Here is a 24,614-nt window from a genome sequence, read left to right on the forward strand (position 1 = left end):
AGTGCAATCGTGTAGCACGTTGGCTAACTAGATTTGTTTGAAGAATGTAGGAAATATATACTATTTAAGAAAGGTGTTAAACAAGGGACTTGGGCAGGAAGAGTCATTTTTACAAGAGGAGGTGCCGAAGATCTGCAGCCAGTAGTATGAGAACTAACAGAATCACAGAAACTACATTATAAAGGAAAATGAGTGCAATAGACAGGAAGTGAACGTCAAAAGGGCAAAACTTTGTATTCTATTTAGCAGGGTTTAGAAAGTATGAAAAATAGAGATAGGAGGACAGACTGAGACTGATGCTTTTCAAATTACTGATACGAGGGAAGATGCATACCCAATCACTGGCAGAGATCCTTAAGATGCTTTTGAAGACTGTTATTAAAGATGTATCAGAATGTAACAGCACAGTTGAAATGCTAATAAATCTAAGATAACACAAAAGGCACAAATGATACTGATGGATTAGGCTTCTGCAACTGAACTTCAGGGTGCAGTGCTGATCTGACCCATGCATAGAAATACAACCACATTTTTTCACTTTCTGGGCTTGACTCTGTATTGTTAGCACTGTCCCTGCCTGAAGAACTGATCAGAAAATGAGCAGGTAGAGGAAATGGCACAACCTTCTATTACTGAAGAAAGACGTGTACTTGACCAGTACTGTTTCAACTCATTGATGAAGGTTTGCTTAGCCCTGTGTATTTATCTGAGTATCTGGAAGGGGTTATAGGGAAAATGACAAATTTCTCTAAGTTTCAAGATTTGTCATAGCTGATAGTACTCCAGCTGCTTTCCAGTCACTGTCCTGAACATAGAAAATTTGCCCCTACGGACATGAAGACCTCGTTAAAGAAACAGAAGTTATTGTGAGGGTGAGAAATTTGGTTGAGGGATATGTTAAGTTTACACATTTGCTGGAGCGCACACAGCACTTCTGTAGGAGCAAAACCAAATAATTACTAATGTTCTAAACCAAGAAACTTTACACAGGGGAGAGGCTGAGGAAACATTTTCTGAGCACCATTAATTTACTATCAAAGAAAGACCAACATTGGATTGTAAAAGTGAGAGGAAATTAAGAGTTAAGATTATTTTATGGTGGACAGGCTGTCTGTCTTTGCTGGATGGGAAGAAATCACAGGAGAAAAAAGGAAAGTTGGAGTACATGACTTATGTTAGTCCAGGTTGAGTATGGATATGAGCTCACTGTTAGAGTTCTCCAGAGAGGACGATGGTCAAAAAGGAACTGAAACCAGCTCTGTTTATGTGAGTTATCTGGACAGAAGATGCAATGATTCATTCCTCTTCTCTAATAACAAGAGGAAAAATGCTTTTAATACTGAAAATGAATGAGTTTAGTAGTTTTGGGGTTTTTTTACTGAGTATAAAAGTCTCATAGCCAGAAAGCTCTATGGCCAAATGAAGCTTTCAATTAGTTGAAAAAAGCCAAATTGTCTTTGAGGATATCTTGTCTTCTATCACATATAAGGGAAATCAAACATTAACTAAAGACTGATCCACTTTAAGGTAAAGAGAAACAGAAAGAAAGTTACTGCTACCTGCAGGTAACTTCAGAAAGCAATGCATGCCTGTAATAAGGCCCACTTCAAAGAATACATAATTTTGAAGAAACATGGTAACATCTCTCTATTTAACTGAAAAGTGTTGAATAGTTTTACACCAAAATATCCTATTGCTAAAATTATTTTGAGTTCTGTCTACTCTACAGGGTGGCCTAACCATCAATTCCATCTGGTTTGCTATCTTTGCTGTGGGGATGATGGGAAGAGCTGTTAGTATGTCAAACTGAACAGCTAAGTATTTTCCACTGTGCAAAGGGAAAGAAGAGTCCTAAAAATGGAACCTGATTTTCCATACCAAAAAGTTTGGACCATCTTGTTACTCTGTACAGAAAGCAAAAAATCCTGATAAATATTGGCTATGCAGAATTCTGAAAATCAATGAAGACTACAAATCCATCCCTCATACCGTGATAAACTTCATCATTATGTCTCCATCAGGAAGAGTAGCCTTGACTACTTCATCTGTCAGGAATAGCTTTTCAGTATCTGAAGTCAGTTTGAATATCAGTGGGGGTGACGGGTAACTATCAGAGGGCTGAATTACACTCAGACATCTGAGTATACATGGCTACCACTGAAGCCAATAAAAGTCATCTCTCCGGGGAAAAGGAGGCTGAAGAGTTGCAGGAGGTCAGATTCTGGTCCTACTGAACTGAACTCAGAGCAGGGAGCAGCCAAGATAAAGTGATTTTACTGTCTTTTAAAGTTGGAGACAGCAGGGAACTAGGTGGTTGCTCAGTTTTGGACCTAATTGTTGTTCTTTTCTTAAATATGGTTCATTGATCAAAGGGGGTTTCTGGCAGACACAGTCAGTGAGGCAGAGTGGCCCCTGCCACCAGGGGATCAGGTAGCTGGCCTTCCGAGTGCTTTGTGCTGCCAGAAGAACCCAGAGATGCCTATATTAGGGAAAGAATCTGACTCCAGGGTTGCAAGCCACGTGAAGATTTTAATATGACAAGGAGAAAATATGAGTTTAATGTACTGAAGCCCAAAACTTCTGTAAGCTAGTGGATCGCTGAACGCTTGCAATTACTAAACAAAAATCTCCATTTCATTTCACTGGTGTTAGTCTAGTCCTCTTTTTTATCTGGGTATTCAAGCTTCCTAGCTTCCTAGAAAGTGCCTGCTTTTTGCTAACAAAAGGCCTATATTCTTTGCCACACTTCAGAGGAAACCTAGCCCTTTCCTATCTGCTGATCAGAAATTCAATAAAAATCCCTGGATGTCATTCCCAAGATAACACTTTATAGTCCCTACAATATCAAATTAATTTCCCTAGCTTTAAAATGCATAAACTGTCTCCTTATTGGCTAAGGCAAACTTTGTCACAATTTGGGGTCTGACTGTCCCTATATTGTGAGTAAGGCAATAAACCTGATGTTATGAAAGGGCTGGTACAGTTCTGGAAATGACTTCGTATTTTCCTTTATAATTAGGATGTCAACACTTAGAACTAGCAAAGTTGATAAGCCGAGAACCATATCCCAGGGGACCTACCCTCTGCAAATGGAGTGGTTAAAAAAAAAGGATAACTTCAACAGGTAAGTTAATTCATAACCTGTTCCACTGAAGCATCTGAACCCGACACCAACTAGAGATAAGGTACTAATGTAGAGAGACCAGCAAGCTGTTCAGGTACAGCTGTCTTGTTCCACAGGGACTCATCCTCACTTAGCACCTGGCAGATGGTAGTCTGCAAGACTCATAACTAAATACACGACACCCAGTCTGAGTCCCAACACCAGTGGAAAGACTCACTGACAAGAAGGGGAGTTGGCCCAGGCCTTACAAAAATCACATCTGGTCCTCAGGGTACCCCTATTTGAGGGTCATTCATTAGAGCTGCACTGCAGAATGGTTCTTCACATCTCTCCACTAATTCCCCAGCTTCCACAGCACACTGTACAAGATTGCCTTTTGCCTGTGATAGTTTAGGCTCAAGAATGCACCTTCTTTACAATGCAAGGAAAGAATTATAGCACTGTAAGTGATTCAGGCCTAAAAGGAAAGTGAGACTTACAGGTACCTGACTTGATAGACTCAGGTTTGCAGCAGCTGACTTTTTCTTGCTGTTGGTACTATTTGCATTGTTCCCAGCGCTGCTGTTGGAAGTGCTGCTGGTAGAGTTTTTCCTTTTTCTCCGTTTGGTTGTCGGTTGTCTTGTGGGTTCTGCTGCAATAAAATGGTAAGAAGAAAAGCAAATGCAGATATTGCAAAGCCTGTACTTTAATGAACCATAAGCAGACACGCTGTAACATCTTCTCATCTAGTTTTAAATTTCTACGTTTACTAGCATTAGTACTACTAGCAGTAGTAGATTTAATATACGAACCATAAAATAATAATCAGACCCAAACCAAGGAAATCTACTTTCAATTTTGTATAAAGGACTAATGAAGTTTATTCTTCCAGCTTTATCTATAAAGATATTTGAAAGCATTTTACCAAAGCAAGTATCATAACTGTTAATGATTCTCAAAGTTACCACATAACTTGCTGAAGTTCACAGAGCAAGCAACAGTGCTTAAACAAAAATCCAGGTCTTATTCTGATGTAGTGTACAGCCTCAGCTCACCCATCCAGAGACGAAGGCTAAAGGTACCTTTCTACTCTGCTGCTGCCATCCATACAGCATATAAGCAACTACCGTTTCAGTTCCTTCTGGCTCTGATGGGGGCTTCATCTTTAAAACTGCCACTTCCAAGAGAACACTTTACAGTGTGCTGAATGCCATTTCTTCGCAAGTTGTCCAAACTCAGACTGAATCACGACTATTACATAACTTTTCTTAAATTGGAAAAGAACAGAGAGGCAATTGTACTTTTCAAAATTTGGCCTGGGCACCCATGTGAATAGTCTTAGATACACAAATCTTTATTAACTTGAAGAAAGAATCATTATTTTGAGGTGCAAGGGGAAGGAGATTAGGTTCAGGCCTGTAAATAACATTACATTAGTCTCAAACACAATTAATTATGAATTGTAGCTGTAATTTCAGAGTCACAGCAGGAAGCTGAATTACACAAACGATGAATTCTAATGGAGCCAGTAGGCATTTTGCATTCCATCTACACATATTTTTGTACTAAATTATATCCTAGTCATAGTGAAACCATCTGAATGTGCACATCTATAAATCAGCTGGGTCAGGCTGAAATCATAAAACATCAGAATAATTTTCAGGCTTACTTTTGGTACAGTGCTAATTCTTATTACTTTCCTTTGAAAGTAAATTTGCAGTAAATTTTCCCATTGTTTCTATATTAATTTAACTATAAAATAAGTAAAATATTTAAAAGGAAACATACCTGGTGGGGCCACCATTCTCTGCCATTTTTGAAACAAGCAAGTCTTCAAGCAATCTCGAGGACTTAGATTGTAAGTTTTATGTCTTGACATCAGTTCCTGCATTGGCTCCAGTATTACACACAACTGGAAGAAAAAAGTCAGAATAAAATGATTTCATCCAAGCAAAGACTCAGTGGATCAGTATTTACATAGCTCAGAAGTATATTTATGGGTTTTTTTCACCCTTGCTAAGAGAGTATGCCATGTACAGCTCAGTTTAATCACACTGGGATTGCAGGATCAAGACTCTTAATAAAGAAAAATTTTATTCTTTATTTGCTACCTTAACTGTTTTTTTTAAATAAAACGGATAAACTTCAACTATGGTCTTCCAGATTACAGAGGAGCAGAAAATTTTCATGCAGGACTGCAAAAGCTGCGAAGATGAGTTAATAACTAATAAAATGCCCATAGTGGCTTATCTTCCCACACAGCAAAATGTACACACAGTGATCTTCTGGCCTGCTGCACTCCACAATGAAGAGGGTTGTAAACGTGATCTTTTATCTTGCTATTGCATGCAAAATCATTCAAATAATTTTGTTCCTCTCTTGTTATAAGGTCTATGCATTCTCTTCCCATCACATAAATTACATGTCCAAGAAAGAAAAGCATTTATTTTCCTTGTCAGCTTGAATGATCTGTTATGTCAAAGCTGAAGATTTCTGAAAACATGGAATTTCACACAAACACATTTTTTCAAATAGAGTCTTAGATATTTTCTACCTGTTCACTTGATAATTAAAACCACTGTTCACTGGTTTTGGCTTCTGCTAGCACTGCAGATCTAGCACAAAGAACACAGCATGCTGATTTCTGTTGCCTCCTGTTTATCACCACAGAATCATTTCCAGTTGGTTAAACCTTACACAAAGCCATAGAGGACTACTGAATTGCACATGTGTAATTGAGGGTTTACATTCACTTGCAGTATCTTTGGTTATGGTCACCCTACATGAGAAGAAAAAATACAGGTTAACCCCTAGGTTCCACCTGAAATTTGCAGGGCTGGCACATAGGAGGAAAAGGATCCTCACTTGCTAACTGAGCACATTTGATAAGGACGTAGGTGTCACAGAATACGCATGGAGCCTACATGCCATTTTTAGTCACTTTTCAAAGCAGAACTGCATTTAGAAGAAGGGAAAGGTTTGGCTTTTTTTACTAACAGAAGTAAGGCAAAGGTGGTCAAAATTTTAGAAGCTAGAATGACAACTGCAGAAAGGTGTAACTTATGTCAAGTCTTGTTTTGAGTTCTTTACTTAATTTTAGCAGGTCTTGCTTGAGTTTACTTCAGCAGGAAATATTTTCCTTCCAGACTTTAACAAAGATATGACATGAGGCAATTCTTCTCTCTGGGCTACACAGTCAATCAATATTTGCTCCATTCTCCCCATGTGAACCCCACTCTCATTCATGTAAATTGAGATGCCAAGTATGCAGAAAAAATAGCTGAAAGGGAACTGCCATAAGGACTAAGTGATTAATGCAGCATTTAAATATTATTCTGTATAGGCACTGCCTTTTGATGAGTCTTTCATTAACAGCAGCTAAAACAGAGACAACATAAAGCAGCAGGGATAATGAAGAGCTTCAGCTTAAGGAATTATTCTTTTCGAACTGCAAAAATTGAATCTGTAGTTGCTTCACTGACTTTCTCTTCCATAGAGTTTTTACATATATTTTTGCAGATAAGTATCTTCAAGGTAATCTAATAGACAGAGTTGCTATCAGACTGTGCACTTTGGGCTCAGATTTTCATCTGATTCAATATTCTACCAAAATTTGAGAGTATCAGATCCTAAAGTATTCGCAGGATTCAGTTTATGCTGTGAAAGAGGTGTTGTATTTTGAGTTCTTAGTCAATTTATTCTGAAACCTGCAGGCACTTGCTCAGGTTTCATGTGTGTTTCTGTGAGAGAGATTTGCGACCGTAATTGACACCATTGCTTTGGTTCTCAAAAGTCTGGGTTTCTGGCAGAGCTGCCTAAATTGTCTCATTATAAGCAGATAGCAACTAACATGGAAAACATAGCTGTGATATTTCTTAACAAACTAGCTTGCCTGGGCAGAGCACTACACTCACATAGCTCAACTGCTTCTGGGACTTAAAGTATGTAAATATATATGTAGGGTATTTCAAGATTTCCTTAGGGGCACTTTACACGTGACACATTTACTCCTCCATATATTTATTGTTGGCAACAAAGAGAATGTTTCTTCTTTATCATCTGGCAAAGATGTTTCCTATTGTGCACTAACACTAATGCACACTGAGGAGAACTATGCAGTCCCTGCTGTCTGCAGATATCTTGACTGCTAATCCTATCTATAATCTCTCGTGTTCCACACACAAGATTAAAATGGGATGCGGAATCAAAATGTAGCAATGTCTGACTGACCTCACATGCATGGACTCAAAATGACTAGCACAGGGACCTCTGCACTAGGACATCAGACAGTCTCATCACTTGGGTATTTAGGAGCTTTATGGAAATGCATGAATGGGTATAAACTGGAGAGGGGCAGATTTAGACTAGATATAAGGAAGAATTTCTTCACCATGAGAGTGGTGAGGCACTGGCTCAGGTTGCCCAGGGAAGTTGCGGCTGATCTAGTGGGAGGTGTCCCTGCCCACGGCAGGGGGATTGGAACTAGATGATCTTTAAGGTCCCTTCCAAACTATTCTGCAATTCTATGATTCTATGAGTTCCCTTTCTGGTTCTGGAATCAGGGAATTCTCAAACAATTTCTCCCTCTAAAGACTGCAAATGTAAGGTCAGCTTTGGATACCTAAATAATTGGAGAGTATCACACTCTATAGTGACAAGTCCATTTTAAATGAGTCTAGCTCGTGAATTGGGCACAAATGTAAACTGAAGTGGATTAACAATGACTGATATTAAATCTCATGGTCTTTTTCAGTGACCTTTGAGACCTACTTGAAATTGAAAATGATTCAAAACTAAATCCATGAAAGAGGAAAAGATCATGGTCCAATTATCTTACACCTGTCAGTGACAATCAGAAGCTTGTTTTTTGCAGAAACCTAGATTAAAAATATGAGGACAAGATGTATTTAAGAGCTAGGTTGGCCAAAACTACCTGCTGTCTTTAACTGCCAGTAAGCATGGTAACTCAAAGACGGGTTTGACTGCCTCATTTTACAAATTGACTTCTTAAAACAAAGCTAACTAAATGTTTTACATGCTATATAGAAGAAGCCTGACACTTAGACGGCATATTCCTTACAGATCTCCTAATCCGACTCTCCGAGACTCCTTTTCAAAACAACAATTTTGCTATCTTTTCAAGCATTAGATAATATTAAAATATGCAAGTCTTTACAGTATTCCATACTGTATACAAATAGTATTTGGAACACCAATGAACCAATCTCTTCTACAAGCATTTTCTGCATAGCTCAGAATCAGTCACACAGGAAAATAACCTAAATACTTAAAGAGTTTAGTGCAGTGATGATGTATGACCACAGAAATAATAGGAATCCAGAACCTTTAATGGAAATGATTGACAAGATGGTTAGACACTGCTAAGCTGCACATTTAGACAACACAAAAGGTGGGACTCATTTGCCTCTACAAAGCTGTCTAGCACCAGCTGAAATGTCCTAGGTTATGCTGGGTCTGATCCACTCAATCTCTTCTGCTGTCCCAAAAGGACACAAGGCTCCAAGCAGATGTTTCAGGCACTAGAAGGTGTCTTAAGCGTATAAGCAGCCGAGCGAAGCACAAAGTTAAAAGAAAAATTATGCTTCTTTTAGCTTTTAAAATATATTTGGAATGATATGTATCATAATAGATTTTATATACTTTCCCTCTGTTGGACTAAAACATATTGAATGAACTTCACATGAGGCTTAGTAACCCTATTTTATGAGAATTGGTTTCTAAATATGTTTTCTTATTTGAACTCCCCACAATGATGTTCTGACCATTACTGTGGAATCATCACCATTTCAGTGTGGATAGCTGAGTTGGATCCAGCACTAGAGATGAACACAGTGCTTTGCAGCCAAAGAAATAATTGGCATAAAAAGTTTATATTTGTGGGTGCCTAGCACACACTGGGAGACATGCACACATTTTGCTGCTCTATAGAGTGCCAGTAATTTTGCTAGAATTCCATATGGATCCTATGGACAATTCATCAATTACAGGGCTTGGATCCAACTTGAGAAAATGGTAATGTTATACCCTTAGGGCTCAGGGAAGTGAAAGTAGGGAACATAATAAAGCACTTTTTTTTTTCCCTTAGTAAAACACATCTGGAAAGACTTGATTTATTTTATTTTTTAATGCCTTTTTTTTTTAAAGAAGACTAGCATTTGTAGGTTTCAATAAACACTGTGTTTTAAGAAGGGAGTTATATGAGGAGACACTGGAGGCACTGCAGACAGGCATCGGAGAGTTCTAAGAATACACCTCCACACGTAATTTCCTGTAATACTTCACTTATCAGCAGAGCCAACATTGGTTTTTATAAGTAAGTGGTCAGATTCATCTCGAAGATCACTCCAATCACACCAAGAATGGATTTAACTTCGTGATTTTTGTTCTAACAATGAGTTTCTATTCTGTTCTGAGGATAGACATGTATTCTTATAGCAGTGAAGATTAGCAGAAAGACCCATATGAAAGCTTTTACCTTACTTTTGCATACCATAAGTTATGTATTCTATTGCTAATTTATTTTAGCAGTTATCCTCCTCAATCTCTATGAAATGTTTTACATTTCCAGTAATAGTTTTATTAGACTGTTGGTGAAGGCGTTGCAGTCCTGCCACCTCTGAGCTGCAGGTGGCAGAGCTAACCCAGCTAACAGTCTCCTGCTCACATGCTAGGAGCACAACAGAACTGCAACATTTCCATCTTTCAATGCCTTTTACATTTTAAAGAGAATTCAGTGGGGCTCAAGATTTGCAACACTTGACCAGTTTCAGAAGAAGGAAGAGTATCTAGTTAGTAAGTGCTGAGCAGCCAATGAGTCCCAAAGTCCAGAAACAAGTTTTGAGAACTGTACTTCCCATGATTACCAATTCTGTCTATATAAGCAAAAGTTTCACTAACAACAATTGAAAAAAAGGAATTATTGAAAATTTTCATGCAGATGACACTTAAAAATGTTAATATATTATTGGACAACAAAAGTTTTTCTGAATGAAACCTGCAAGGAATTTGATGAGCATCTTTCCCAAAGTTTTACTGAAATTCAATTTTAACTGTGATGATTGAAACTTCTCCTGGGTGAATGCCTGTATTAATCACTTGATAGGAATGATAGGAACTGTTGCATAGTTAGAGCTTACAGAGATTTACAACCCTTCCTAAAAGTGACAAACCCCCATTTGAACGGGAGTATTAGTCACTGTCTAATGTTCAGGTGGGATGTTGACAGTGAAGGTATATCTGGAATACAGTGCGCAGTCTTGAAAGGGTTCAGTGCTTTCTTTTAAAGCTCATTTTTTTTTTTTATCCTCCACATTGATTCTGAGCTATTAACAAACCTGAACACCAAGACATTTTATTTCCATACTGAAATGCAGTCTTCCCTCTGCATACCCTCACGTGCTCTAGAGAGAACAGTTCCAGTTAATGTTGCTGGTGAAATTGCAGCCCCGATGCATTTCCCTGAGAAAGATCCTGCTCACTTCAGTGGGGCAGGATTTCTGCAAAGAACTGAAAGCTCTCTGCACGCTGCTTTATGGACATCCAAAGACATGTATTTCCAAAGGTCCACGATACAGTACTGATACATCTGTGATGAGGAAGGGGATGCATTATGGATATTTTTTCAGCCCATGTGAAAGAGCTATACCTCAAAATCTGCCTTCCAGGAGTGATGTCAAAGCCTTGTACAAGTGTTCCACACTCCCAGCAGTATGGCACTGAAACAGTAATGTTTTACTGCAGTCCTCAATTCGATTCATTCTTTGGTGTTAGAAATGGGGAAGGCTTATAGCTGAGTTTAGATGTCTCTGCTCCTGCTTGTTTTTCAAAATTAATGTAAGTATCATTCCTCTGCAGAACAGAGGGAGGAATGAAAATTTCCTAGGAACATATTGCTGCTTCTTTCACTGGCCGGCGTGCAATTCACTGCTCAAAATAGCTTGCATTTTTTAAGAATCACATGTGAATATGGAACATTTTAATCTTAAAAAACATCTTTGTTTTCCATTAAAAACATGGAGATATAATGAGAAATGTTTTGGGGTTTTTTTATGAACTAAAAGAAATGAGGGTTTTTTTTACAGACTTGTTTTTCTGGAGGGGATTGCTTTTGCTTTGTTCTAAGTTCTTGCCCAGTGTGTCAACTCAAATATAAATCTCTTCTATCTATGTGTTTCAATGGATCAACTATATCCATGCTCCTTCTCTGTATGATAATCTTTAAGCCAAAATAAGTGGCTTTGAGGTTCTCAATTAACATACGAGTCTGCAACCTGTTTTCACTTTTTGAAGAGCCATTGTACACTCCTGTTGAGATGTGGAGATGAATGGGAAATGTTCGTTGTCCATCCCATGTAATGATATACATAGAATAAATAATGATCAATTTTGATTTTTTGCAGTACTAAGTTTAGCAAGAAGCAAATTCAGAAACCACTTCAATTTGAATTACAAAAGTAGTTATCGCAACCTGGCTATTCAAAACCCAGTCTCCACAGGCTCATTTATTTTAGTGAAACCTTAGATGATCTCTGGGACAGAATGAAAAGGCAGCTCTTAACCCCAATAGCTTAAGTAGTCCAATACCACAGAGTAATCCCTGACTTCTTTACCACGACTACTGTTCGCTCTGTATTCCCAATTCCTTCTGTGCCAAAGATTTTTAAATTGGCAGTGTATAAGCAGATTGAAGTCCCTAATTTTGCAACATAGGTAGGGAACAATATGAGCTTTTGGTGTCCAGAAGGAGGCGGAAACTGCTTGGAAATATTGTATAGGGACATTTACTGGTTTTACTCCTAAATTAAAAACATTTGCTTTAAACAGATAGTACTGAAAAGGTTTTAAAACTGTCATTAAAATTTCCTTCTTTAGGCATTGAATTAAAAGCTTTTTGAGATGAATGTGATCACATATCACAAATTGTTTTAGACTAGTTCAGGGCTCAGCAAGACAGCACTGCATCAGCTTGAACTTGGCTCATATTTTAAGTACATCTCCAAAACCATATGGAGTGGATATTTTTTGTCACATTTAAAAAATGCAGAAACTCATTCTGCAGCACAATACCATTGCAAGAGCAGATTCTGGGACAAATTCCATAACCTGAGATTTACTTGGTCTGGGATTTACTTAATGGCCATCACTTTGCACTGGAGAAGATTCCATGTTTTGTGACTACTCACCATGCTAAGTCAAGAAATATTTATACTTGCAATCACCTAAGAAGCTAGAAATAAGAATTACCAGCTTAACACTTGCAATATTAATGATCATTAGCATCTACAGCTTATTATTTGTTATTTATACAATGCCAGAGATATGCACAGGTATTTTACAAACTACTGAGCCCCTTATCCTGAAGAGATTCCTATCTCAACTAGATAAGAGGAAAAATACTAAGCCAGGAGTAATTTGGCAACAGTAAGGTATGTACATGAAAACAACAATTTCATGTAGCTATCTACAAGTCCCTTGAGGACTACTGATATATATTTAAATGGTTCTCACGTGTTGTCACTTGAAACTACGTCTGTTTTGCTATGCAGATTGCCTGCCACACATTAAGCAAAATGTCATTCATTTCATTGATAATTTGGTTATTTAGGAAACAATATGAATTAACTCTGCCACAAGGCTCATGAAATTTCCTATTTCTTTCCTGTGTGTTGCAAACCCTGCAAGATGCAGTGGGATGACACGCAACTACTGAAGCTCCATGCTGAATTCACTAGTAAATACTCAGCACTCAGAAATGTTTTTTCATCCTATGCTCTGCCTTGCATGCCAGTGTAGGACTCTCCAGTTTCCCACTAACACCCAGAGGTAGCAAATGATTTCTCAATAATGCAGTATTCAGCTGCTCAATTGCTCCCAAGCTACATAGCTCATCATGTTTTTACACTGCTCTGTATCTGCAGCCATTTCAATTCCAAGCAACAGTGAGAACGGAAAGAAGCGGCATTCATTTCAGGTAGGGCTAAGCTTAAAAAAATAAAAAAAGGTGTTTTTCCAGGCAAATACTATGAGTGGATGGATAGGAAAGATAAACAGTTCTTAGCACAGCTATCACCAAGTCCTTCAGCTAACTCTTGTTAGTGTGTTGGGCCCCAATTTAATTTATTTCTCTCTCTCCTTCCCTTTTCCATTTTTAACATATCAGCTAGCTAACAGCTTCCACCAGTGCCCTCTCTTCCACGCAGGTGATTATAGAAACTTTCCTACCTGTTGTGGCCATTACTTCTCCCCTTTTGTGTGATGGCATTAGTGACAGCATTAAACCTGTGCACCTCGTAGGCAAGGACGCTAAATTTGAAAAGCTTCTCCCTCCTCCCCTGCATCCCACCAGGGACTTTGGGCTTCTCACTCTCTGCAGTGTGACTATACTTGTGAAAGGGCTCCAGGTTCAACACCGCTGTAACCAGAAAACCATTGCTGTAAACACCCTCATTCTTACAGAACTGCTCCTAAAACACTTTGCAGGCAGCTGAGCGCACACACACACACACCAGGAGAACCTAATTTGAGGGCCTCCTCAGCATTCATATTGTACCAAACTAAGCATTCCTTATGCTGGACATGAGCATCTTTAGTGACATATTCAGTTTATACGTAATGAGTGGTGTGAAGCACTTTTGAGATGCTGTGTAATGAATGCTGAACTGGACAGATGTGCTCTCCTTTCCCCATCTGAGGGGAAGCACTCGTGCTGCAGTTGAATTTGTAGAGATGAGCTTGACATCTGCCTTATTTAGTTATCACTTTGGCACTATGCTCACCATTACGGCATGCGCAGGAAGGAATTCTGTTTCACAATACTCTTAAGCATCAAAAAAATTGTTTCAGGCCTCCCAGCTATTGTGGTAACTATTTGATAACCCTCTCTCCTCAGATTTTTAAAAAAATAGCTCTTTTTACTTTCCTTGTGATTTGGCTTTATTTTTCTATGTAGATCTATAGTTTCTGGATTTAGAAAGGAGCTCTATTGTTTGTATTTTTGCCTCTCTCTTTGAAGTTTTAACACTGTTTTTTTTTAGTAGATTTCTATGTTTTGACTCTTTGCAAGAACTTTGCAACTTTAAATTGTTCACTCTTCCTCTCATTATCCAGCCATTAAAAGAATGTCCTTTCGGTAAATCATTTTTTTCCTATTTACCCTCTATACAATGAGGAGAAATTTTGAACAAACTCTTCTTTCAACAGCATCACACAAGTCTTATGAACTTTAAATACTGTTTGCATCAGCTAAGCTCATGCCTCTTCCTACTACCTACAACAAAGTGAACAGTGAAAGTTATCTGATTCCTTTACTTTTACCCTGATGACTAATCAGGCAAAATAAAGGCAGTTGGTTTAAATAACACAAGCAGATATTTCTGAAATCCCAAAGATAGGGGCAAAGTGCATCCGGTTGCTGTTGCTCAGCTAATGAAAATAAAAGGACTTGCAGGAGGAGTCTCATCTTCCTCTTGATGGGCATAGTTCTGAAGGCCATGAAAACTCAGAGTCTAAATAATTCAACATCTAACTCCTCCTTATGGACCTCCTGGTGCAATCTGGCCTCATCCATGGTATATCGATTGCTTGTTGTTTTCTGCAATGAGGTCTACCTGCTTGAGCCTTCTCGAACAGAGATCCTAACTGCAGAAAAGGATCGATACATCAAATCACAAGCCTGCATCATAATGAAAAGTGTCATACAGCCCATCATATGGTGTGATTCTTCTCTCACAACTATCTGTATATTCCATGATCAATAGGCAAGATTTGTGTCTTACACATCTCAGAGCAAAATTAAGCTCTTAAATGATTTTAAGAGAGATCATAAAATTTATCTTTGTAATTTAGTTTAACATTAGTGTTAAATCATATTGCAAAGTGCATCATGTTGACTGCACGATATGATCCTTTATACTGCAGCTGATATTGCACCGAGTATCAATTTCAGCGAGCTTGTCAGGACAAAATTAAATTTTAATGTAAATCGGAACAGATTCATTGATTTCAGTGTATGCTGGATTTGGATGGAGTTCCATCATTATGTGGGGGTTAAGGCTGGTCTATAGTAACTAAGAGGAGGAACTAAGCACAAATATTTTTCACTTGAGCCTTGTCCTGTGAACTAATCTCTCCTTTCCTATACCCAATTATAGGTTATGAATCAAACCCAATAGCTGCTATTTCACCTCACTCTGTTTTGGTGGCCTGGTGCAAAGCACATGACATTTAAAAGCTTTCTTAATTTCATTTTCTCTAGAGAGTGAAAAAATCATAGAGCTTACAATTTATTCTCATTCCATTATTATTGCCTGTGCTCCTAACACAGTCACCATTTCTTACACAGTAAGTACAGTGTGTACTGAGTTAAGAACAAAAGAAGGGTGATTTTGGAGGCTGTTGTGCACATCAAAGAGGGATCATTCCTTTCTTATTCTTTGCCAAGTGCAGATATTTAATCATCAGAATTCCTTAATAATCCAGCACTACAGCATGTCTAAACAGTATCTTTAGGAAATGGCATTGGAAAGGTCTGTTTCCCTATTTGCCATCTCCCATCGCTATCATGCGGGATGTTGCTGCATGACATTTCCTTCCTCTCTTATTTCTCCAAAGGCAAACAAGCTAGTATTCAGCAGTTCTGAGTCAAATCCTAACACCTGATATTTCTGATATGCAAACTGTTAGCGTTTTCTATTTGTGCAACAATAAGACCTTATCAGTTTTTCTGCTTTTCATTTTGACTATGAAATGCATCCACTATCACTCTTCACCTGTGTCCCTGGCAGCTCCCTTAGGTTCAGATGGAATCTGGTAAGTTGTTTGTCTTATTCAAACTACTGCTGATCCAAAACAAATCACAGCATTATAAAAAAGATCAAGAGCGTAGGGACTGCATTTGAATGCTGACAATTCACTGTGCAGCTGTATTACAACTTGGAAATAAGTTTAGGAATGCTTTCATTATGAAGTGGTCTGGAGACAGCAAATGCTGCCCTAAAGATACTGAATGCAGAACAAAAGGAGAGGGTATGACTGGCCAAAATGCAAGTCTAAAAATTGAATGGCTGAGTGGCTGAGTTTTTAGTTTAATATATATTCTTTTGAGCATACTTGAAAATATGTGCCACAGATGAAGCCACCCTTCATACTGAAAAACAAAACATCACCTTTGCCTTGGATTTTACAAATTCACTTTTGTGCATTGTGCTGTTTCCAGGTTTATTTGTACAAGAAATCAGCTTTTCTTCATATAACAGATACACATGAAGATTCATACATACCGAGGCAATAGCACAACTATGATTCATCCTTCAGACTAATGTGTACATAGCAACTCTAATCTTATTTACAACTATGCAAAAAGAAAGCTTTTTCCAGAGTATAAGCAGCTAGCTCTTCTGTGTCATGAATCTCTTTCCCCGTCCATATAAAATCCTCTTGTTTCTATACTGCAGCTCAAGCACAAATGCAGTGTTTTTCACATAACCAGATCTATTTTTAGCCTAAATTGTAGGAAGTCTGCAGCATTAATAAATGGAAAAGAAGTACAGAACTACACTGCATGGTAATGTGCCAACGCAAAAGCTAGCTTGGCCTTTAGCCAATGAACTGTGGTTAGATGTTTAGAGCAATGAAAGTAAAAACACCACTTACAATGGAATGATTTATAAGCTGACAAATTTCCATGTATTTATTTCATACTTTTTGAATGCTAACCTTATTAATATCAACATATTTTCTATTTTATTAGTGATATCTCACAGCCCGAAGCATATATATATGTATTTTTATATATGCAAGCAAGGTTTGCTTAATTCTGCGTTCAAATAGAAAGGAACAATATAAGAAGCAGATGATACCTTGCAGTGCAGAGTTTGACATAGGAAATAAAGGAATAAGGAGAGAGCTTTTCTTTATAAACTAATAAAGCAATTCCACTCAACACTAAACCCATTGTTTCATGATCTTCTCTCCTATTGACTCTGCAATTCCCTTGTTTGGTACTAAAATTGTGAAACCAAAAATCCTCCAGACATGCTACACAGAGGACAAAAGCGAACAGTTCTTACAGGGACACAGAGTCTTCTGTAATCTCTATTTCTCACCAATCCACCAAACTTGTCCCAGCACTGTTATGCTGTGGACAGATGGATGTTTATATAAAAGACCTTGTGCCTCAATAAAACTCCACTTCAGGGTTATATAAAAACAGCAATTACTGGAAAGTGGAACTTTTTAATTAAATGTATTTGAAGAAAGTAGGGATCAATGACTTTAAAGTAGAGAGTATTTAATGCTTGCAGTCATAGATCATCCACTAGTGAAGCTGTACTATCACCAACAGGCAACAATGCTTTTAAGCATTGATAATTTGTGTGTTAATGACACTTAAGCTGTTTTCATAACAATGTAATCAGCAACACAACGAATGTATACTACACCTATTATTAAAATGTTGTTTTAATAAACTTAATTCACAGCAACAGCTTCAAAACAAATAAGGATACACTTGGATCAGGCTAGTAGCCCTTGGTCCAGAGAACTGCAGATAATGTACATTTTGCATCTTTTTAGTAATGCTGATGTAGTAGGGTATGGTTCCCAAAAATTGCCCCAGAAAAATGTAATAGCTGCCCATCTGATTCTCTGATTTTTAGGTAGGAAGGAAATTCTTACTTTGCACTTCAATTAAATAAGGGCAATAAAACAAGGACAAAATTATTTAGTGGTGCTGGAATTGGAGCCTGGGCCATGCTCATCTTAAAAATTAAGCTATAACTCTATACTTCACATGGATCAAATATGATATAGTGAGTACAGAAACCCACGCACAGAAGTCAAAAGATGAAAAAAAAAAAACCCAAACACCAACATAAGGTTTGTTTTCCTGTTAAGAATTCTATTCAGGTACAGCAAAATCAATAGTTTTCCTCTGACTGACACAGTGTACTTGAGCTGTTGTGTCAGGATCTATACGTAAAACAGAGCTGGGATTTAAGGTGGGTAGATCTGATGGTCAGATGGAGGTATAACACACCAGCCCCCACTGTCCCTGCTTTCCAGAACGACTGCAACTTGCAGCACCGTGGGGGCACCATGTGCAGTGATAGCATTGCCTGACACCACCCGCTCACACCAGTGCTAGGTTGTCTGTTGGTGCTGTGGAGCTAGTCCATGAGGAAACAAATTTAACATTCCCTCTCTTAGGGAAAAGTGCCCTGACACAGCGGCTGTGGCCAGATGGGGACAACCCAGCCTCTTCACACACACACCCCTGCACTGCAGCACACCATAGACAGAAAGATGAGAAATACCAAACCAACAGTGGCTACACAGTTAGAAAGATCAGATGGAGCAATTTGCCTGGTATCTTAATAAATTAGATATCAGATTATTCAGCTGCCTTATAACACATGATGCTGTACCTCAACTTGACCTCCTCTGCGCTAATCTTCTGTGGCATGAAATAGCTAAGATCCATGCTCCCTCTTTCTCCATGTATATAAAGAACTGAGCTAAAAAACAAATAGGAAAAAAACAATCTTCTTAACCCTTTCCTTGCTTCTCTTTTTCCCTCTCCGGTCTCTTACAAGTGCATACTGCAGCAGTTACTGAGATGCACCAGCATCATCATGCACTGCTTGGTGAGGCTGCTGTCTAGTCTCACTGCCTGTCTTGATATGTCTGATTTGAATATCTGGGTTAGTTATAGAGGTGTAATGGAAAAAGAAGAGAGCAAGAACATACAATTGTTTCACAAAAAGAAAACTTTTCAATGGTTGTCAAATTACTTAATTCACAAACTACTAAGATAACTAACTGAGCTGTCAGCAGAAAAGGAAAAGTATTTTCTGGCAAGTCTTTAAATGCATCCATTCATTTAAAGTTCTTAATTACAGAAATATTGAAAAAAGTCTTCTTCGTGTGTATCAGTGCTACCAACCGCACTGCAGCACTGCTCTCAATGCTGTTAACTGTGCAACTAAGATTGTGCTTCAGCAGCACAGCAACCCTGGCATTAAAGCTCCTGGGTACCAGTGATGCAGAGCACTGTGCTTGCAGAAATTAACTTGACCAGTTAAAATTTTTCAAAAACATTTGACGGATTACTTTTGTATTGTCATGCTTCATGTTATGCAAGGAATCATCTCACAGTTCCATTCCAGCATCAGGTATTGCTCAGCACAAAGAACAAAGTCAAAATTCCACAGTGGATGCTCTGTTAACATAACCGAAATGTAATTTTGCTTCCATCTTATCAGGCCACGTTTCTACAGCTTAGTCATTCAGCACACAAAGATCTGGTACTAATGGGTACAGAACCACAGACTCATGGACACATTTATGCTCTCAAATAAAACTGGTGAGGTTCATTCTCCAGCCTTCAGGGTGTGTGGCAGAGCAGTGCTGTGACAGACAGCTACGCTCTACCTGCTCCCAGCAGAGGGTTGTCCCAGACACTCTTCTTACTGGAAAGCATCCCTCCCTCAGGCTGCTCTGAAAACAGTGCCAAGACACTGTCTGGGAGTGAGTGAGGTGGCAGGGGATAAACTCTCTGAGGAAACGTGCTAACAGCTCACCTGGATGGATATTTATATGCCATCTCAACACAGCGCTGTATCTTTGTTTGGTTAATGAGCAGAAACACTGCCAGTGAGATTTGTGCCCAGGACATTGTTTACCTGATGATAGCTACAGGTCTGGTGACTGGGATGTCTGTTTATTTTCCATGGTGTTTTCCACTGGACCAATTGGACATACCTATGTTTCTGGATTGGGAAGCCAAAATCTGTGATTGCTTGCAGATAGCACTGTCCATATTTTACTTATGAATATAGCCATGATGTCTCCAGAAGCTCACAAGATATGGTATCTGTTTCTGGAAGCTCTGACCACAGCAACTATTGTGATTTGGCTTCTGATATTTTATTATGAACAAAATTTACAATTTACATCTTCTTGCATGAGCAAGGCATTGTGAATGCCACATCTGGCACACGGTTTGGGTAATTTTTCCTATACTAACACATCAGTTTTCCTCAGGCAGTTCAAGGCTTTTAGAGAGCAAGGACAGATTTCGAACTTTTCTGCTAGTGTGATCATAGTAATGTATCCTCTACCTTCAAAATAGCTTTTTAATGTGTTCCAGCTCGGACTGAAAATATCACACAAGTCACAGGACAATCGTCAAATTCTCATTATCACCACTAGTGTCAGGAGAAGTCACTTTTATGGGGAAGGAGTTACTGAGACCCTGAGCTCCTGTGGTGGGTTGGTTTTTTTCCTTTCCTGAGAAAATAGCCTCTTAGTAGACCATGTGACATCCAGAAAGGCCTTCCAACAGTTGCCTGAACTACTCTGTGTCCCGTCTATATAATAAGGAAACTAATAGTTCCATAATTTGAAACATGTACTGTGAGGATACTTTCTGCTTTTGCCAAACACCAGTCATGTCTCAGTGAAATGGAAGCCACTGGGCTCAGTTTGGAAGTAATACAGTAAAATATAACAACCTATGATATACACGTCTGCCTGGATTCTCTGCTGATGCCTTGTGTTCTTTAACACTATCTATGTATGAATCGATGATGCTTTTATAAGTAATTTTGAGGTGTTCTGATATTATAAGCACTCAAAATTAAACTTCCTAAATAACTACTACTTTTTACTGCATTTTAAGGGATCCTTCTAATTTTTACAATCACATTCCAAAATATTTTCCAATTATGTGCCAAAGTAAAGGACACAGAAAAATCTCTTCCTCTTTTTTTTCCCCTGCAGCTAAACAAGATTTTTTTCAAGTCTTCAAAGATGGGACAGTATTTGCAGCAGTGTGTCATCTCACATAGGAAACCATTTATCATCAAGTTAAACTTCTGTGCAAATGCCTTTTGACTTTCACAGCCATTATATTCCACAACACAGATTGTTAAGTGTAATTATTATCAATTTAATAAGTAACAATTCAGGTATGTCTCTTATAGAAATCTGTATTATAAGGGAAAACCTGTAACTTTTAATATTTAAGCAGTCTTGTTGAAGAAAAATAAACACATCTTTTCAGTGGTCTAAATGGGTTGGTATATGCTAACAGACCATATGACACTTCAGAGATGCACCAGCACTTCACAGACTTACTGGAATACTGGGACACTCCCTCCTTCCCCCCAGATATTACTGTTCCTATGTTTGACAATGTGTAAATCCAATACCGTCTTTTGACTAATACACATACCTCACAATAGTATCTGAGCAACCAAGTTTCTCAGCTTTTGATCATATTTTACAGGAGAGCATCCTCAGAATATTATTGATCCAAAGATCAGCTGAAAGGATCCAAATGCCTATCACCTGCTCTGATCAACACAACATATTCCTACTAAATAGCTATATTGTCTAAACCATCAAAAACACAGTCAGTTTGTGGCCGTATCCTGGTGATTGTGTTCAAGTCCTTTTTGCAGGTACTCACAGCATCCAAGCATGCTGGAAAAACCTATCCTTCTTTTTCTTTGCATAATCATTTCCACACTTGTGTTTCCTATAGTTAAATAGCAATCCCCATCTGAGTCTGAACTAGACTCCAGAGTAGATAATACCAAGCCCCACAATCTTCCCCACTCCTAAAAATGGCAAATGAAAAAATAAAATCTCTAAAGTCTACGAAATGACATCATTCTTCCTTCCCTCTCCTGGCCACAGACTTGTAAGCACCCAGATTTTTGTTTTCATAGCTTTCTGAAACAATTTTCTTTTCCCAAATATATTTCAACACACAGTCCCATGTGTCTACTATCCTTTCCCCTTCTTATACTTGGTTCAGCAGATGGTGCAAATGAACTGGCATACACAGTATTTGCGTAATCCTATGCTCCTTTGAACTGCTGTTTTGAGACTAATGCTGCTACTTTATTATTGTGAATTGTCTGCATTGTGTCCTTGCCTATGTTATTTGATTTATGTTGTTCTTCCCAAGGGTCTTCATTCTGGGAGCTGATGATGAAGAATTGTACAGCTTGGAGAGCTCTTCAGTTAGCTTCACCGAAAGATGGAAACTCTCGCTCAGAGAGTTCCTGAAGCCTAAGAGATGACACAAGGTATAAACCACAGCTGGAGCCAGAGATTTCCAATAATTAAAAATATTCTGAGATTGAGGAAAAGTATGAGATCATCATGGCGTAAGTCAATTGATCAAAAATTAGTCTGCAGACATCACAGGCCAGCAAAGCTTTAGCAGGAATACGCTCTTCCAGACCCCTTGTTTTTAAGCTTTTAAATATTTGTGTAGACTGTAGAAGAACCCTAGTCTTGGTGTTCTGGGAAGCAAAATGGTATTTATATGCACCATGAAGTGAACATTTGGGAGAACATGAAAAATGATGGCAATATTTTTATATTCACTAGGTGTTCCCCACTTTTCCCAACACTTCAGCAATCTGTGGCTGACTTGAGAAATGAGTTAAACTCTTCTCTCGTTGAGAAGCAAGAAGACTGCAAGTATTTGTAGGCAATTGTATAACCTCTGATTGAATGATCCATCAAATATTGAATAAGCTATTACTTCAGAAAAATTTTGTTTCAGAGATGTTAATACTAATTGGCTGCCTTCCCTCCCTTCTCCACCTCTCCCAGAAAGCAAGACCGGAAGAAACCATGTGGAAGCTTCATTAAGAGACAGGATCCAAAGGACACTACACTAAGGCTGTTTCTTAGGTGGCAATACCAGTTTAAACAGTACCATGCTGTCCCCACTGTTGTGTGAGCACAGCTATTTGTGTGGCAGAACAGCAAACCAGATGGGGGAACAGATCTGTCCAAAAAGTATCCACGGGAACAAGCAACATGTGGGGAGAAATGTGTGGCTGAAACTGGTGATGTGGCACAAATGCTGCTTAAGAAATTGGTACAGACGGCCAATTCATGTGTGGGTTTCTGAAAGTAATTGGAGAAGATTTTCTGTTTGGTGATAGACAAAGACATTTTTAGGACTGCATTCTGAGTCAGATTCTTGCTGGCTTTTTAAAGGAAAGCTATCTTACTTTAGCTCTAATTACTGCTGATTATCTGAACTCCCCAGAAAGGGTCATTCTGGAGCAGAAACTGATGGTACTGTGGAAGCTTGTGGTTCTCGAGTCCAGGCTTGGAAGAACACTTGGGGATTGCGCTTACTTCACCATGGCTGGGATGCATAAGTAAGATGATGTAACAGCTGGGGACAAAATTTCTTTAGCCAGAAGCCAGGATAGATGATATCAGAGAAAACTACATTTTGTATTATATTTTATTTCCATTTCTTTTTATCTATGTATGACTCTTCTAGTTTTCCCAGCAGCCAAGTATGACGAAGAGAAGAAAGTGGTTTATAAAAGAACTGTTTTCCTGCAGTAATTCCAAAGAATGGTCATTTACCTGTCAGGCCCACCTAAAGCAGTTTTGTATTTTATTGTGATAGGCACTGTCAGAGTAGCAGCACCAGGAATTCATCTTCATCCAGGGTTTGGTATTATAGTCCCATGAAAAGCACTAGGGACATGTAAACAGACCATGGACATTAATCCATTTAAGATTCAAGTGACTGTGTCGAAATGTTCCCTGACCCTTGATACTCTACAACCTTGTATTCTGTCTGATCCAGAGTTTAACACACCTTTGGGTTCATTCCAGGATGGGAAGAAGCTGCATTTGGGCACAGATAAGGTTAAATCTTCACTTTCTAAGGTGATCAATTGTAACATTCAGGTCTCTCCCATACTTATTTGTTTAGTGTCAAGAAGGCAAAATTAAAACAGTCTGGCCACAGGAGAAGCGTGGGCATAGCTGAGGATGCACAAGCTTCTGTCCTGATCACTGGGGTTTACTGTGTGCACAGTGCTGCATCCACTCTGAGGAAGATCAAACCCCGTAAAAGGTCTAAAAAAAAATTCAGAGAATAATCCATGCTCTCAACCACTTTATGTGGGGAGACCAAGCAACACACTCCAATGCTCACAGAAAAAAAAATATAGAGTAACTCTGTCAAATTCTCTAGTTAAGACTTTGAGCCACCTAACAGCCTAGCAGTAACAAGAAGCACTACTTTTTCCCCCCCTTCTTATTTACTATAAAATAGCCCAAGGTCACCAATAAGTAAAATGAAGGCTCAAAATACCAACTCCATGTGCAGGCTTGAAACAACAGTTAAAATTATATCAAATCAACAATAACTCATTCCCATGGTGTTCCACCTGCCCTCATTAGGTTATACAGAACAAATGTCAAAGAGATAACATTCAGGAAAAAGGTGTTCTACTGATAAGGAAAATAGCTTTGTAGCAGCTCCTATGGGAGGAAATAAATACTCTTCCTTCCCTCCTTTTAAAAAAAACCCAGCTGATCTATTACTAGATTTATGAAGTTTCACACAACAAGGTCCTTAAACGGCTGTTATACTTCATTTGTGTCTTGGTAAAATAACGTCATAAGGTCCCAAGATTATTACCTCGTAGTGATTTCC

The 24,614-nt window shown here is 38.5% G+C and overlaps 1 protein-coding gene across 11 annotated transcripts in view; it reads right to left on the bottom strand.

Annotated features, from left to right (window-relative positions):
* Nucleotides 1-24,614, bottom strand: part of LDB2 (LIM domain binding 2) — a 215,142-nt gene that overhangs the window by 6,424 nt on the left and 184,104 nt on the right. For 5 of the 11 annotated variants that reach the window (XM_009570199.2, XM_054065804.1, XM_054065806.1 and 2 more), the window contains exons 6-7: nt 4,892-5,015; nt 3,604-3,755 (exon numbers count right to left, since the gene is read on the bottom strand). In XM_009570199.2, coding sequence (XP_009568494.1) covers nt 3,604-3,755; nt 4,892-5,015 — 276 coding nt within the window. The remainder of the gene's footprint in view (nt 1-3,603; nt 3,756-4,891; nt 5,016-24,614) is intronic. The other 6 variants (XM_009570201.2, XM_054065808.1, XM_054065810.1 and 3 more) reach the window with 3 other exon arrangements.

The sequence above is a fragment of the Cuculus canorus genome, chromosome 4, assembly GCF_017976375.1.
Source record: "Cuculus canorus isolate bCucCan1 chromosome 4, bCucCan1.pri, whole genome shotgun sequence".
Taxonomy (NCBI): domain Eukaryota; kingdom Metazoa; phylum Chordata; class Aves; order Cuculiformes; family Cuculidae; genus Cuculus; species Cuculus canorus.